At 52.3% G+C, this 17521-nt stretch overlaps 1 protein-coding gene across 1 annotated transcript; it reads left to right on the top strand.

The window, feature by feature from the left end:
- Positions 1-318: 318 nt before the first annotated feature.
- LOC145340802 (lysyl oxidase homolog 3B-like) lies at positions 319-13059 on the top strand. Its single transcript, XM_080185264.1, has 3 exons — positions 319-609; positions 2419-2582; positions 12841-13059. The coding sequence occupies exons 1-3, from the start codon at positions 324-326 to the stop codon at positions 13057-13059; spliced, it is 669 nt and encodes a 222-aa protein (XP_080041390.1). The 5' UTR covers positions 319-323.
- The last annotated feature ends 4462 nt before the right edge of the window (positions 13060-17521 follow it).

Raw genomic sequence — 17521 nt, 5'->3', positions numbered from 1 at the left:
CTCACTCCCCACCTCCCCCTCACTCCCCACCTCCCCCTCACTCCCCACCTCCCCCTCACTCCCCACCTCCCCCTCACTCCCCACCTCCCCCTCACTCCCCACCTCCCCCTCACTCCCCACCTCCCTCCCTCTCCTGCCTTACCCCTTCCTCTTCCACATCCCACTATTCCCCTGTCCCCTCACACCTCCTGTCCCTCTCCACCTCCCCTCCCTCCTCCCTCCCACCACCCTCTCCACTCCTCTTGCCTCCGTCCCTCCCTCCCTCCCCCCCCCGCCCCACCCCCCCTCGCCTCCGCCTTGCCCTCCTGTTGACAGGCTGGAGGATGTGGGACCTCGGTGCCACACTGGTGTTCCTGGGGGCGTGGGTGCTACTGGCCTGTGGGCAGCGGACCACCCCGGCCCCCCCGCAGCGGGAGAAGGTGACGGTGCGGCTATCGGGCTACCCCCGCAAGCACAACGAGGGCCGAGTGGAGGTGCTGTACGAGGGAGAGTGGGGAACCGTCTGTGACGATGACTTCAAGCTGGACAACGCGGTGGTCCTGTGCAGAATGATGGGCTTCACCACGGCCGTAGGGTGGACACACAGTGCCAAGTACGGCAAAGGGACAGGTGAGACCAGTCCAGCGATACGGTCACCCTCTGTCACCCCCTCCCTGTAATTTGTACCGCAGGTGACCTGGAGCTGTGAAGCAGCAGTGCTCACCACTGTGCTACCGTGTGGCCCATAGATTTACAAGGATATCGCCAGGACTCAGGGACTGAGTTACAGGGAGAGGCGAGGACTTTTCCCTTTGGAGCGTCGGAGACTGAGGGGTGCTCTTATAGAGGTGTATATAAGATCATCAGAGGCATGGATAGGATGAATGCACTCAGTCTTTTCCCCAGGGTTGGGGAATAGGGAACTAGAGGGGATAGGTTTAAGAGGGGAAAGAATTAATGGGAACCTGAGGAGAAACTTTTTTTACACAGAGGGTGGTACGCGTGTGGAGTGGGCTGCCGGAGGAAGTGTTGAGGCAGCGACATTGAACATAAGAACATAAGAAATAGGAGCAGGAGTAGGCCATCTAGCCCTTCGAGCCTGCCCCGCCATTCAATAAGATCATGGCTGATCTGTCGTGGCTCAGTTCCACTTTCCCGCCCTCTCCCCATAACCCTTAATCCCCTCTCTTATCAAAAACCCATCAACCCGCGTCTTAAAAATATTTAGCGAGGCAGCCTCCACCACTTCAACAGGCAGAGAATTCCAGGGATTCACCACCCTTTGAGCGAAGAAGTTCCTCCTCAACTCCGTTCTAAACCGCCCCCCCTTTATCTTGAGGCTGTGCCCCCTAGTCCTACTGTCCTTTCTGAGCGGGAAGAGTCTCTCCACCTCTATCCTATCCATCCCATTCATCATCTTATACGTCTCAATGAGATCTCCCCTCATTCTTCTAAACTCTAACGAGTACAAGCCTAGTTTATTCAGCCTCTCCTCATAGCTCAACCCCCTCAACTCCGGTATCAGCCTAGTAAACCTCCTCTGCACTCCCTCCAAGGCCAAAATATCCTTGCGTAAGTACGGCGCCCAAAACTGCACACAGTACTCCAGCTGCGGCCTCACCAATGCCCTATACAGCTGCAGCAAGACCTCCCTACTTTTATATTCAATCCCCCTCGCTATGAAGGCCAGCATCCCATTCGCCTTCCTGACCACCTGCTGTACCTGCAGGCTGGGTTTTTGCGACTCATGCACAAGGACCCCGAGGTCCCTCTGAAAAGGCATTCAGACAGATACATGGACAGGAAAGGTTTAGAGGGATATGGGCCAAATGCAGGCAAACGGCGTGAGTTTAGATGGGGTTTTTGGCCAGCATAGACCAGGATGGTCTGAAGGCCTGTCTCCGTGCTGTAAATTCTATGATTCTAATAGACTGAACTGTAATTACTTACCAGATATTTACTAAATAACTCGCTTCGCTTCCTGAAGACAGAAAATTAACAAACAAGAGGCAGAAATCTTCTCTTTGCCCTAATTACCCAACTCCCAGCACCCTATTCTAAATCACACTCTTTGCAGCCCCTGTCTCCGGCCCCCTCTCTCCACCCAGTTCCCACTCTGAGCCTGGGAATATTCACACAGTGGCCGGAATCTTACCATCTCCGACGCACTCTCCGTTAGCGCCGGCTGGGATCTTATGAGCTTTGGGCAGTAAAATTCCAGCGAGTGTCTGACTCAGACTGAGGTCTCCCCTCACTGACCGTGTGGCCTCTTGCTGTGCTTCTTAAATTTGTGTCCAGTTACTGGTTGGCCGGCTGCGAGGAACGCTTCTGTCTGTCTTCCCCAGGCTGGTGAAACCGCTTTGCACCAAACTCTGAGAGCTTGTTAAAGGGCAGGCGAGCTGGAGAGAACTCTAATCACCTCTCCCATTGCTTCTCCAGGCAGGGTGTGGCTGGATAACCTGGACTGTCAGGGAACAGAGAAGGATGTTTCCCAGTGCAAATCCCTGGGCTGGGGCCAAACTGACTGCACCCACGAGGAAGATGCCGGAGTTATCTGCAAGGATGAGAGGATTCCCGGATTTGTGGATTCAAATGTCATTTCGGTAATGAAACAAAGTGGGACATCGGAAAATCCGGCTGGGAAATTGGAAACTCCAGCTGGGATTCTGGAAACTCCGGCTGGGACACTGGAAACTCTGGATGGGACACTGGCTGGGATACCAAGCATCAGGGACTGGGAAGCAGTTCATTCGGGAAGGAATTCATTTGGGATGCAGTTAGCTCAGGATGCAGTTAGCTCGGGATGCAGTTAGCCCGGGATAAGAACATAAGAAATAGGAGCAGGAGTAGGCCATCTAGCCCTTCGAGCCTGCCCCGCCATTCAATAAGATCATGGCTGATCTGTCGCTGCTCAGTTCCACTTTCCCGCCCTCTCCCCATAACCCTTAATCCCCTCTCTTATCAAAAACCCATCAACCCGCGTCTTAAAAATATTTAGCGAGGCAGCCTCCACCACTTCAACGGGCAGAGAATTCCAGAGATTCACCACCCTTTGAGTGAAGAAGTTCCTCCTCAACTCCGCTCTAAACCGACCCCCCTTTATCTTGAGGCTGTGCCCTCTAGTCCTACTGTCCTTTCTGAGTGGGAAGAGTCTCTCCACCTCTATCCAATCCATCCCATTCATCATCTTATACGTCTCAATGAGATCTCCCCTCATTCTTCTAAACTCCAACGAGTACAAGCCTAGTTTAGTCAGCCTCTCCTCGTAGCTCAACCCCCTCAACTCCGGTATCAGCCTAGTAAACCTCCTCTGCACTCCCTCCAAGGCCAAAATATCTTTGCGCAGGTGCGGCGCCCAAAACTGCACACAGTACTCCAGCTGCAGCCTCACCAATGCCCTATACAGCTGCAGCAAGACCTCCCTACTTTTATATTCAATCCCCCTCGCTATGAAGGCCAGCATCCCATTCGCCTTCCTGACCACCTGCTGCACCTGCAAGCTGGGTTTTTGCGACTCATGCACAAGGACCCCGAGGTCCCTCTGCACCGTCGCCTGCTGCAGTTTTTCGCCACGTAAGTAATAGTCCTTCCTACCATTATTCCTACCAAAGTGGACCACCTCACACTTACCAACATTAAATTCCATTTGCCATTTCCTGGCCCATTCGCCCAGCCTATCTAGATCCTTCTGCAGACTCTCCACACCCTCCGCACAATTTGCCATTCTGCCAATCTTGGTGTCATCAGCAAATTTCGACACCATACACTCAGTTCCCTCCTCCAGATCATCTATATAAATGGTAAATAGCTGAGGCCCCAGCACCGACCCCTGGGGCACCCCACTAGTCACCATCCGCCAATCCGAATAGCACCCATTGACCCCCACTCTCTGCCTCCTATTTGACAGCCAATCCTCTATCCACGCTAACACCCTACCCCCAACTCCATGTCCCCTGACCTTCTGTAATAACCTCTTGTGCGGCACCTTGTCAAACACCTTCTGAAAATCAAGAAAGACGACATCCACCGGCTCTCCTCTATCCACCGCCCTCGACACATCCTCATAGAACTCCAGTAAATTTGTCAGACACGACTTCCCCTTAACGAAACCGTGCTGCGTCTGCTCTATCAAACAATTCTCCTCAAGAAGCCTCACTATTTTCTCCTTGATCACGGATTCTAACATTTTACCTACAACAGACGTTAAACTAACCGGCCTATAATTCCCCGCCTTTTGCCTGCCACCCTTCTTAAACAACGGCGTAACATTAGCCGTTTTCCAATCTTCCGGCACTTCCCCGGAATCCAGCGACGTTTGGAAAATAATCGTCAAGGCATCCATTATCACCTCCGCCATTTCTTTCAGAACCCTCGGATGCATTCCATCCGGTCCTGGGGACTTGTCCACAATCAGTCCCTCCAGTCTGTCGAGCACTGCCTCTCTAGTAACAATAATGTCATCGAGACCCTCCAGTCCTACCATCTTTCCATCTCTAACACCTGGCAAATTATTCACGTCCTCCTCCGTGAAGACAGAAACAAAAAAGTTATTCAAGACCTCAGCCATTTTCCCCATCCCCTACCACTAAGTCCCCCCTCTCATCCTCTAAGGGTCCAACGTTCACCCAAGCCAGCCTCTTCCTTTTTATATATTTATAAAAACTCTTACTATCCTTTTTTATATTAAGGAGTTAGCCCGGGATGGAGTTAGCTCTGGATGGAGTTAGCTCTGGATGGAGTCAGCTCTGGATGGAGTCAGCTCTGGATGGAGTCAGCTCTGGATGGAGTCAGCTCTGGATGGAGTCAGCCCGGGATGGAGTCAGCCCGGGATGGAGTCAGCCCGGGATGGAGTCAGCCCGGGATGGAGTCAGCCCGGGATGGAGTCAGCCCGGGATGGAGTCAGCCCGGGATGGAGTCAGCCCGGGATGGAGTCAGCTCTGGATGGAGCCAGCCCGGGATGGAGCCAGCCCGGGATGGAGCCAGCCCGGGATGGAGTCAGCTCTGGATGGAGCCAGCCCGGGATGGAGCCAGCCCGGGATGGAGCCAGCCCGGGATGGAGTCAGCCCGGGATGGAGTCAGCCCGGGATGGAGTCAGCCCGGGATGGAGTCAGCCCGGGATGGAGTCAGCCCGGGATGGAGTCAGCCCGGGATGGAGTCAGCCCGGGATGGAGTCAGCCCGGGATGGAGTCAGCCCGGGATGGAGCCAGCCCGGGATGGAGCCAGCCCGGGATGGAGCCAGCCCGGGATGGAGCCAGCCCGGGATGGAGCCAGCCCGGGATGGAGCCAGCCCGGGATGGAGCCAGCCCGGGATGGAGCCAGCCCGGGATGGAGCCAGCCCGGGATGGAGCCAGCCCGGGATGGAGCCAGCCCGGGATGGAGCCAGCCCGGGATGGAGCCAGCCCGGGATGGAGCCAGCCCGGGATGGAGCCAGCCCGGGATGGAGCCAGCCCGGGATGGAGCCAGCCCGGGATGGAGCCAGCCCGGGATGGAGCCAGCCCGGGATGGAGTGTTTGGGATTGAGTCAGTTTGGGACAGAGTGTTTGGGATTGAGTCAGTTTGGGACAGAGTTAGTTGTGTGCTGTGGTTCAGTTAGTAACAGTTCCCTGTGAGTGGGAGGTGTGTGTCACACTCCAGAGTGTCGAGTATCTAATGAAGGTTGATTGTGTTATTGGGGTAATGTTATATTGTTGTGGGTGTTCCTTTGCGTTTGCACTCTGTCAGGTGGACAGTAAAAATCCCCAGGAATCTGCTTGAGGAACAGTGAAGTTCTCCTTGTGTCCCACTTGATATTTATCCCTCCCTTGGGAATGTGATATTATCCCCAAACTATTCATCCAGGAGCAACAGGAAATGCTGGAAAATCCCAGCAGGCCTGACACAGCTTTCTCAGAGCTTTGACAGAAGTCATCCAGACTCTAAAGACTGAACATAAAAAATAGGAGCAGGAGTAGGCCATCTAGCCCTTCGAGCCTGCCCCGCCATTCAATAAGATCATGGCTGATCTGAAGTGGATCAGTTCCACTTTCCCGCTTTCTCCCCATAACCCTTAATTCCCCTGTCTATCAGAAACCTATCTACCCGTGACTTAAATATATTTAGTGAGGTAGCCTCCACCACTTCAACGGGCAGAGAATTCCAGAGATTCACCACCCTTTGAGTGAAGAAGTTCCTCCTCAACTCCGATTGACTCTATTCTCTCTCCACGGATACTGCCAGACCCACTGAGATTTTCCTGCATTTTCTGTCTTTGTTTCAGATTCCAGTATCTGCAGAAATTTGCTTTTATCTCAGTTAATTCGACCCAGGTTCGAGTCCCACCACAGTAGATGGTGAATTTTGAGTTGAAAGTCTCATGATGAAACCATTGTCGATTGTCATAAAACCCCATCAGGTTCACTAATGGCCTTTAGGGAAGGAAATCTGCCGTCCTTACCCCGGTCTGGCCTACACGTGACTCCGGAGCCACAGCAAGGGGGTTGGCTCTCAACTGCCCTCTGAAATGGCCTAGCCAAACATTCAGTTCTAGGGCAATTAGGGCTGGACAATAAATACTGCCCTATCCAGTAATGCCCACATCCCATAATGAATAAGAGTCAAAATCACAAAGAATAGATGTGCTGTTTGTGGGATCTTGCTGTGTGCAAATTGGTTGCTTTGTTGACTCTACTGCAATGAGTTTCCGAGGTTGTGACAGTCGCGGGAAGTTTTAACTCTTCCTAACTTACTGTGAATCGATCAATGAAACAACTCACTGGAGGTGGAGGGGAGATCCTGAATGAATACTTTGCATCAGTGTTCACAAAGGAGAGGGACGTGTTGACTGGGAGTGTCTCAGAGGGAAGTGTTGACTCGTTAGAGAAAATCTCCATTACAAGGGAGGAAGTGTTAGGTTTTTTAGGGAACATTAAAACTGACAAATCCCCACGGCCTGATGGCATCTATCCTAGACTGCTCAGGGAGATGAAATTGCTGGGCCTCTGACGGAAATCTTTGTCTCTTCATTGGACACAGGTGAGGTCCCTGAGGATTGGAGGACAGTGAATGTGGTACCATTATTTAAGAACGGTAGCAAGGATAACTCAGGTAATTATAGGCCGTGAGCTTGACGTCTGTGATAGGGAAATTGTTGGAGAGGATTCTTAGAGATAGGATGTATGCACATTTAGAACAGAATAATCTCATTCGTGATTGATAGCATGGTTTTGTAAGAGGGAGGTCATGGCTCACAAATTTGGTGGAGATTTTTGAGGAGGTGACAAAAACGGTTGATGAGGGAAGGGCCGTGGATGTCATCTATATGGATTTTAGTAAAGCGTTTGACAAAGTCTCTCATGGCAGGTTGGTGCAAAAGGTTAAATCTCATGGGATAAAAGGAGAGGTGGCTAGATGGGTAGAGAACTGGCTTGGCCACAGAAGACAGAGGTAGCAGTGGAAGGGTCTTTTTCCAGCTGGAGGTCTGTGACCAGTGGTGTTCCGCAGGGCCCTGTACTGGGACCTCTGCTATTTGTGATATACATATAAATGATTTGGAAGAAAATGTAACTGGTGTGATCAGTAAGTTTGCGGATGACACGAAGATGGCTGGACTTGCGGATAGCGATGAACATTGTTGAAGAATACAGCAGGATATAGATAGGCTGGAAAATTGGGCAGAGAAATGGCAGATGGAATCTAATCCAGATAAATGCGAAGTGATGCATTTTGGTAGGACTAATGTAGGGGAGAGCTATACAATAGATGGCAGAACCATCAAAAGTACAGGCACACAGAGGGACTTGGGTGTGCAAGTCCAGAGAACTTTGAAGGTGGCAGCACAGGTGGAGAAGGTGGTGAAGAAGGCATATGGCATGCTTGCCTTTATAGGATGGGGTATAGAGTGTAAACATTGACGTCTGATGTTGGTTAGGCCACAGTTGGTCGCCGCACTACCAGAAGGACGTGGAGGCTTTGGAGAGAGTACAGAGAAGGTTTACCAGGATGATGCCTGGTATGGAGGGTCTTAGCGATGAGGAAAGATTGGGTAAACTGGGGTTGTTCTCCCTGGAAAGACGGAGAATGAGGGGAGACCTAATAGAGGTGTCTAAAATTATGAGGGGTATGGATAGGGTAAACAGTGGGAAGATTTTCCCCAGGTCGGAGGTGACAAACATGAGAGGTCACAGGTTCAAGGTGAGGGGAGAGGAGTTTAACTCAGATATCAGAGGGACATATTTTACACAGAGGGTGGTGGGGGCCTGGAATGCACTGCCAAGCAGGGTGGTGGAGGCGGACACACTGGGATTGTTTAAGACTTATCTGGATAGCCACATGAACAGACTGGGAATAGAGGGATACAAATGAATGGTCTAATTGGACCAATGAGCAGGGCAGGCTTGGAGGGCCGAAGGGCCTGTTTCCTGTGCTGTATTGTTCTTTGTTCTTTGAGGCTCCACAAATATCCCCGTCCTCAATGATGGAGCTCGGCACATCAGTGCAAAAGATCAGGCTGAAATATTTGCAGCAATCTTCAGCCAGAGTGCCGAGTGGATGATCCATCGCACCCCCCCCTCTTGTGGTCCCCTGCATCTCCGATCTAAGTCTTTAGCCAGTTTGATTCACTCCATGTGGCTGAGACACTGGATACAGCAAAGGCAATGGGCCCTGATAACATTCCAGCAATAATTCCACCTTTCCTTTCTCCTTCAAGGGTTCGATTCCCGGCCTGACTGTGCAGAGGCTGCACATTCTCCCCATGTCTGCATGGGTTTCCTCCGGGTGCTCCAGTTTCCTCCCACAGTCTGAAAGACCTGCTGGTTCGGTGCATTGGCCATGCCAAATTCTCCCTCAGTGTACCTGAACAGGTGCCGGAGTGTGGTGACTGGGGATTTTCACAGTAACTTCATTGCAGTGTTAATGTCAGCTTACTTGTGACACTAATAAATAAACTTTAACTCTGGAGAAACTTCTTTATGCAGGAAGTGGGGAGAATATGGAACTCTCCCACAGGGAGTCGTTACCATAGAGAACCATAGAAATTTACAGCTCAGAAACAGACCTTTTGGCCCTTCTTGTCTGTGCTGAACCATTTTTTTGACTAGTCCCACTGACTGTACTTGGACCATATCCCTCCACACACCTCTCATCCATGAACCCGTCCAAGTTTTTCTTAAATGTTAAAAGTGAACCCGCATTTACCACTTTATCAGGCAGCTCATTCCACACTCCCACCACTCTCTGCGTGAAGAATCCCCCCTAATATTCCCTTTAAACTTTTCTCCTTTCACCCTTAACCCATACCCTCTGGTTTTTTTTTCTCCCCTAGCCTCAGTGGAAAAAGCCTGCTTGCATTCACTCTCTCTATAATCCATCAAAATCTTATCCACCTCTATCAAATCTCCCCTCATTCTCCTACGCTCCTGGGAATAAAGTCCTAACCTATTCAATCTCTCTCTGTAACTCAGCTTCTCAGTTGAGGCAATTAGTTTGGATGCATCCAAGGGGAAGATGCACGAGGGAGAAGGGCCAGAAGTATATGTTGATAGGGTGAGATGGAGGAGGCTTTTATTGAGCTTAAACACGGGTATTTATAAGAACATAAGAACTAGGAGCAGGAGTCGGCCATCTGACCCCTCGAGCCTGCTCTGCCATTCAATAAGATCGTGGCTGATCTTTTTGTGGACTCAGTTCCATTTTTACCCCCTTAATTCCTTTACTGTTCAAAAATGTATCTATCCTTGCCTTAAAAACATTCAATGAGGGAGCCTCAACTGTTTCACTGGGCAGGGAATTCCACAGTTTCACAACCCTTTGTGTGAAGAAGTTCCTCCTCAACTCAGTCCTAAATCTGCTCCCCCTTATTTTGAGGCTATGCCCCCTAGTTCTAGTTTCACCCGCCAGTGGAAACAACTTCCCTGCTTCTATCTTATCTATTCCCTTCATAATCTTATATGTTTCTATAAGATCTCCCCTCATTCTTCTGAATTCCAATGAGTATAGCCCCAGTCTACTCAGTCTCTCCTCATAAGCCAACCCTCTCAACTCTGGAATCATCCTCGTAAATCTCCTCCGCACTCTGAAAGGACAGATGGTCTCTCTCTCTCTGTGCAGTAAAAGCTGTGTAATCCCTAACCGAGTTTTCAACATCTCTTCCCTGTGTTGATGTAGCTCCTCCAGAGGTTTCAAACACAATAGGGACGCTATATCAATGCAGGGTGTTTTTGTTGCGTGGAAGTTGTTTGTCTCGGGCCTTTGCTGTGGTGGGTTGAGCTGAGGTCACTGAGACAATGTGTAAATTGTAGAGACGGGAGAAAGCTTGCTGTGAGACAGGGCCCCGCTCTCTCAGGCAGGGCTGACCAACAGTTATTGCGGGCAGGACTGGGTTTTTAATTTGGGATTCTCTTTTCCGGGTGCCCATATGGAATCACTTCAGTGGATTCAGGAGCGCAGGAATGCGGATGATATTGCTCCCACACACAAATTAATTCATGGAAAGTGAAATTCCTGCAGCCTGCAGTCACCGTTTGGCTCCTTTTCCTCGCTTCCCGGGAAACTACACTCCAGTTACCCAGGCCAGCAGACGGGAAGGAGATTCAACCCTCCCCTCTCTCACACTGGCCGCTGGCCAAGACTGCCTTTTAGAATTACAAAATCGTAGGTTCAAATCCCACTCCGTCACTCACTCCCAGTACGATGCTGAGGGAGCCCTGCACTGTTTGACCTTTCAGTTGAGGTGAGAACATAAGAAGTAGGAGCAGGAGTAGGCCATCTAGCCCTTCGAGTCTGCCCCGCCATTCAATAAGATCATGGCTGATCTGAAGTGGATCAGTTCCACTTTCCCGCCTTCTCCCCTTAATTCCCTTGTCTATCAGAAACCTATCTTCCCGTGACTTAAAAATATTTAGCGAGGTAGCCTCCACCACTTCAACGGGCAGAGAATTCCAGAGATTCACCACCCTTTGAGTGAAGAAGTTCCTCCTCAACTCCGTTCTAAACCACCCCCCCCCTTTATCTTGAGGCTGTGCCCTCTAGTCCTGCTGTCCTTTCTAAGCGGGGAGATGTCAGTTTGAGGCCTGTCCATCTGTGTTAGTGGACGTATAAAACCCCGTGGTCAGTATTTTCAAAACCGTGCCGGGGAGTTCTCCGCTGTGTCCTGCTCGATTGGAGAATTTTGAAGGCTGGTTCCCTCAGGAAATATCCTGCTGTAATGCGGGAGTGAGGGAAAGTGGATATGGTCCCTGGAATTCTCAGCATAGAAGGTGAATGGATAACATATTTTGCTTTGATTTATTATCATCACATGTATTACGGTGAAAAGTATTGTTTCTGGCCTGGTAATTAGACAAAGCATACCGTTCATAGAGAAGGAAAGGAGAGAGTGCAGAATGTAGTGTTACAGTCATAGCTAGGGTGTGGAGAAAGATCAACTTCATGCGAGGCAGGTCCATTCAAAAGTCTGACGGCAGCAGGGAAGAAGCTGTTCTTGAGTTGGTCGGTACGTGACCTCAGACTTTTGTATCTTTATCCCAGTGGAAGAGAGAATGTCCGGGGTGTGTGGAGTCCTTAATTACGCTGGCTGTTTTGCTGAGGCAGCGGGAAGTATAGACAGAGTCAATGGATGGGAGGCTGGATTGTGTGATGGATTGGGTTTCATTCATTGTAGTTGCTTGCAGTCTCGGACAGAGTCGCCATTCTTCAACTGGAGAAATATGAAGTGATTTATTTTGGTAGAAAGCACATTGAGAGACAAGAAGGGGATGATTCTAAAGGGGGCGCAGGAACAGGGGTTACACGAGTAGGGGACGCACAAGCAGAGGGTCCTGGGTGTATATGTGCGAAGGTCATTGACAGTGGCAGGACAGGTGGAGAGGGCAGTTAGTAAAGCTTAAAATAATATCCTAGAGTTTATTAACAGAGGAATAGTGCATTGGAACAAGGATGTTCTGCTGAACTTATACAGGACACAAGTTAGACCACAGCGTGAATATCGGAAGGTTGTGAAGGAATTGGCGAGGATGCAGAGAGGAGAACAGATCCAGGGACGAGGAATTTCAGTTACCAAATTGGAGAAGTTTTCTTTAGTGAAGAGAAGGTGAAGTGGAGATTTGATTGAAGTATTCAAAACCAGACTGTGATCCCACTGGGGGGAGGATCGGGAAGGAGAGGGCACAGGTTGGAATCGATTTGCAGAAGAAGCAAGGATGCCACGAGGAAAAGCATTTTCCTGCAGCAAGTGTCTGAGAACGTAGTGGGAACAACTCCAACTGAGGCTTTCACAGGGAATTAGATTGTTATCCGAAAGGAAGGAATGTGCAGGTTTCCAGGGGGAGATGTGCAGGATTCTGGGTGGGAATGTGCAGGACTCCGGGGGGGGGTGGGGGGTGGATGTGCAAGATTCCAGGGGGGATGTGCAGGATTCCGGGGGGGGGCGGGTGATGTGCAGGATTCTGGAGGGGGGGGGTGATGTGCAGGATTCCGGGGGGGGGGGGTGGGGGACGTGCAGGATTCTGGGGGGGCGGGGGGGGGTGATGTGCAGGATTCCGGGGGGGGGGGGGGGGTTGCAGGATTCCGGGGGGGGGGGGTGTGTGTGCAGGATTCCGGGGGGGGGGGAGCGGGTGTGCAGGATTCCACGGGGGGGGGCGATGTGCAGGATTTCAGTGGGGGGATATGCACGATTCTGGGGTGGGGAATGTGCAGGATTCCGGGTGGAGGATGTGCAGGATTCTGGGGGGGGGGGGGGGGGAGAGGGTGGTGGAATGGAATTAGGTGAATTGTCCATTCAGAAGGGCAGTGCAGACACAGTGGGCCGAATGGCCTCTACCTGCACTGCCGGATTCCCTGGTTTGCGGCTGGGGATTAAACGTGCTCTCGGTTCTGGTTTAACAGCAGGTTCAGAGCGAGCAGATCGAGGAGGTGCGCCTCAGCCCGGCTGTGGTCAACGCCAGGCGCCGCCTGCCCGTGACGGAGGGCTTTGTGGAGGTGAGGTACAAAGGCCACTGGGAACAGATCTGTGATAACGGCTGGAACCACCGGAACAGCCGGGTCATCTGTGGAATGCTGGGATTCCCCGCGGAGCGCAAAACCAACAAGAGATTCTACAAGTAGGTCAAAGATGGACGGAGGCTGGGCCCAGGGAGGGGGGGAGGGTGAGGGCTCGAGGGTGAGGGTGAGTATTTGTGTGGGCCTGTGGTGGGTGTCAGGGTGGGTGCCTGGGGTGAGCGGGGTTGGGTTGGGGGGTAATAGGTGACTTGGGGGTGTGGGAGATGGGTAATTAGGGGATGGGTGGGGGGTGGGGTGCGGGTTTGTGGTGGAACGAGGGAATGGGTGAGTGGGGCATGTGCAGGGGAGTGAGGGTGAGCTTGGGATTGTTGGGGGGGGGGATGAGGGGGTAGTGAGGGGGGGGGTGGTGGTGGGTGAGCAGGGTGGGTAGGGGGGGGTGGTGGGTGGGTAGGGGGGGGGTGGTGGGTGAGCAGGGTGGGTGGGGGGGGGTGGTGGGTGAGCAGGGTGGGTGGGGGGGGTGGTGGGTGAGCAGGGTGGGTGGGGGGGGGTGGTGGGTGAGCAGGGTGGGTGGGGGGGGGGATGAGGGGGTAGTGGGGGGGGGTGGTGGGTGAGCAGGGTGGGTAGGGGGGGGGGTGGTGGGTGGGTAGGGGGGGGGTGGTGGGTGAGCAGGGTGGGTGGGGGGGGTGGTGGGTGAGCAGGGTGGGTAGGGGGGGGGTGGTGGGTGAGCAGGGTGGGTGGGGGGGGGATGAGGGGGTAGTGGGGGGGGGTGGTGGGTGAGCAGGGTGGGTGGGGGGGTGGTGGGTGAGCAGGGTGGGTGGGGGGGGTGGTGGGTGAGCAGGTGAGTGGGCGGGTGGGTGGGTGAGGGAGTGCATGGTGACAGCGGGATTGCTATGGCTCTGTCTTATCACACTCACCGTGGCTAATGTGTTTGGGACTGAGGTGAGGAGGAATTTCTTCACTCGGAGGGTAGTGACCGTGTGGAGTTCCCTACGCTGAGGGACGTGGGGACTCAGCCATTGAGAGTGTTGAAGACACAGATTTGTGTCAATAATATCCCAAATTTGGGGCTTGTGTGGGGAGCTGGGTTTTGAAGGAGAAGGTGGGGTGTAATCCACTGGAGTGGGTTCAAAGGGCTGAATGGCCTCCTCCTCCTTCGAGTTGGTGGTTGTGGTGTGTCTGACTGGCCTCCTGTGTCCCACCCCCTTTATCAGCAGCACTAACAGCCTCCGGGGACCACCATAACTAGGCCCCGATCCCCAGAGGTTCCTCCCTGAACCCGTCTCCCTCTATATCCCCGCACCTTGGCCTCAGACCCTCCTAATAACACCGCCCCCCCCCCCCCCCCCCTCACAAACCTCCCTCAAAGGTTAGCTCAATCCCTCCTTACTCCAAAGGGTGTCCAGAACAAAGAGACAAAACTGAACAGTAAAACCCAGGCCAGTCAGGATGTATTCCTTCACACAAAGGTTTATGGAAATCTGGAACTCTCACCCTTGAGGGGCTGAACGGCCTCCTCCTGTTTCTTCTGTGAGTGGGTCAGTGTCAGCCTCTCTCTCTGGGTCAGTGTCAGCTCTCTCTCTGGGTCAGTGTCAGTCTCTCTGTGTAGGTCAGTGTCTCTCTCTCTCTCTCTCTGGGTCAGTGTCTCTCTCTCTCTAGGTCAGTGTCTCTCTCTCTCTCTGGGTCAGTGTCTCTCTCTTTCTCTGGGTCAGTGTCAGCCTCTCTCTCTGGGTCAGTGTCTCTCTCTCTCTCTCTGGGTCAGTGTCTCTCTCTCTCTCTAGGTCAGTGTCTCTCTCTCTCTGGGTCAGTGTCTCTCTCTTTCTTCTGGGTCAGTGTCAGCCTCTCTCTCTGGGTCAGTGTCTCTCTCTCTCTCTCTGGGTCAGTGCCAGCCTCTCTCTCTGGGTCAGTGTCAGTCTCTCTGTGTGGGTCAGTGTCTCTCTCTCTCTCTCTGGGTCAGTGTCTCTCTCTCTCTCTAGGTCAGTGTCTCTCTCTCTCTCTGGGTCAGTGTCTCTCTCTTTCTCTGGGTCAGTGTCAGCCTCTCTCTCTGGGTCAGTGTCTCTCTCTCTCTCTCTGGGTCAGTGTCTCTCTCTCTCTAGGTCAGTGTCTCTCTTCTCTCTGGGTCAGTGTCTCTCTCTTTCTCTGGGTCAGTGTCAGCCTCTCTCTCTGGGTCAGTGTCTCTCTCTCTCTCTCTGGGTCAGTGCCAGCCTCTCTCTCTGGGTCAGTGTCAGTCTCTCTGTGTGGGTCAGTGTCTCTCTCTCTCTGGGTCAGTGTCTCTCTCTCTGGGTCAGTGTCTCTCTCTCTCTCTGTGGGTCAGTGTCTCTCTCTCTCTGGGTCAGTGTCTCTCTCTCTCTCTGTGGGTCAGTGTCAGCCTCTCTCTCTGGGTCAGTGTCTCTCTCTCTCTCTGGGTCAGTGCCAGCCTCTCTCTCTGGGTCAGTGTCAGTCTCTCTGTGTAGGTCAGTGTCTCTCTCTCTCTCTCTGGGTCAGTGTCTCTCTCTCTCTGGGTCAGTGTCTCTCTCTCTCTCTGGGTCAGTGTCTCTCTCTCTCTCTCTGTGGGTCAGTGTCAGCCTCTCTCTCTGGGTCAGTGTCTCTCTCTCTCTCTCTGTGGGTCAGTGTCAGCCTCTCTCTCTGGGTCAGTGTCTCTCTCTCTGGGTCAGTGTCTCTCTCTCTCTGTGTGGGTCAGTGTCAGTCTCTCTGTGTGGGTCAGTGTCAGTCTCTCTGTGTGGGTCAGTATCAGTCTCTCTGTGTGGGTCAGTGTCAGTCTCTCTCTCTCTGTGGGTCAGTGTTTCTTTCTCTCTCTCTCTCTCTCTCTTTGTGGGTCAGTGTCTCTCTCTCTCTCTGTGGGCCAGTGTCAGTCTCTCTCTGTGGGGTTAGTGTCAGTCTCTCTCTCTCTGTGGGTCAGTGTTTCTTTCTCTCTCTCTCTCTCTGTGGGTCAGTGTCTCTCTCTCTCTGGGTCAGTGTCAGTCTCTCTGTGTGGGTCAATGTCAGTCTCTCTGTGTGGGTCAGTGTCAGTATCTCTGTGTGGGTCAGTGTCAGTCTCTCTCTCTCTCTCTGTGGGTTAGTGTTTCTTTCTCTCTCTCTCTGTGGGTCAATGTCTCTCTCTCTCTCTGGGTCAGTGTCAGTCTCTCTGTGTGGGTCAGTGTCAGTCTCTCTGTGTGGGTCAGTGTCAGTCTCTCTCTCTCTCTCTCTGTGGGTTAGTGTTTCTTTCTCTCTCTCTCTGTGGGTCAGTGTCTCTCTCTCTCTGGGTCAGTGTCAGTCTCTCTGTGTGGGTCAGTGTCAGTATCTCTGTGTGGGTCAGTGTCAGTCTCTCTCTCTCTCTCTCTGTGGGTTAGTGTTTCTTTCTCTCTCTCTCTGTGGGTCAGTGTCTCTCTCTCTCTGGGTCAGTGTCAGTCTCTCTGTGTGGGTCAGTGTCAGTCTCTCTCTCTCTCTCTCTCTCTCTGTGGGCCAGTCTCTCTCCATCTCTCTGTGGGTCAGTGTCAGTCTCTCTCTGTGGGTCAGTGTCAGTCTCTCTCTCTGGGTCAGTGTCAGCCTCTCTCTCTGGGTCAGTGTCAGCCTCTCTCTCTCTCTCTCACAGTCGGGGTGAGGGTCTCTGTGTTTCTCACGGTCAGGGTGAGAGTCCTTGTCTCTCTCTGTGGGTCAGTGTCTGTCTCTCTCTCTCTCTCTCTGTCAAACTGTCTCCCTCTCTCTTTTGCTGAGCTCCGCATTATCTCTCTGCGATTGCTGCTGTCCCTCTCTCTTTCTCTCTTCCTTCCCTTTCTCTCCTCTCCTCACTGAGTTTATCTCACACTCGGTCTATCTCACTTTCTTTCAGCCTCTCCTTGTCTCTCACACATTCTCTCTATTCTTCTCTCCTGATCTGTCTCTGTTTCTGTCTCCATGTCCCCCTTCACTGTTTCCTCTGCGTCTCTCCCTCTCTCTCTGCTGCGTCTCTCATTGCTGTTGTATTCTCTCTCTCTCTCTCTCTCCCTCCCTCCTGCGTGCTATTTGTCACGTTTCTCTGCCCAGTAGACAGCAGACCAGGACAGAGTATTCTGTGGAGCCAGGCTTACAGCAAACCGCAGCAAGTATGTGTGTATTGGCAGCAGATCAAGGGCGACATACCCCAGAGTAACTGGATCCTTAGAGGGACAGGTAGTACTGAGGAAATGGGGGGACTGCAGAGGGATTTGGATGGGTTAGGAGAGTGGGCAAGGAAGTGGCAGATGGAATACAATGTGGAAAAGTGTGAGGTTATGCACTTTGGAAAGAGGAATGGAGGCAGGGACTGTTTTCCAAATGGGAAAATGCTCAGGAAATCAGAAACACAGAGGGACTTGGGAGTCATTGTTCAAGATTCTCTGAAGGTTAACGTGCAGGTTCAGTCGGAGTTAGGAAGGTAAATGCAATGTTAGCATTCATGTCGAGGGGGTTAGAATACAAGAGCAGGGATGTACTTCTGAGGCTGTATAAGGCACTGGTCAGACCCCATTTGGAGTATTGTGAGCAGTTTTGGGTCCCATATCTGAGGAAGGATGTTGCTGACCTTGGAAAGGGTCCAGAGGAGTTCACAAGAATGATCTCCAGAATGATGAGC

This window comes from Carcharhinus amblyrhynchos, unplaced genomic scaffold, assembly GCF_965287045.1.
Source record: "Carcharhinus amblyrhynchos unplaced genomic scaffold, sCarAmb.v2.hapA chromosome_1443, whole genome shotgun sequence".
NCBI lineage: Eukaryota > Metazoa > Chordata > Chondrichthyes > Carcharhiniformes > Carcharhinidae > Carcharhinus > Carcharhinus amblyrhynchos.
The sequence above is the reverse complement of the archived record's forward strand: the minus strand, read 5'-3'. Positions and strand labels throughout refer to the sequence as shown.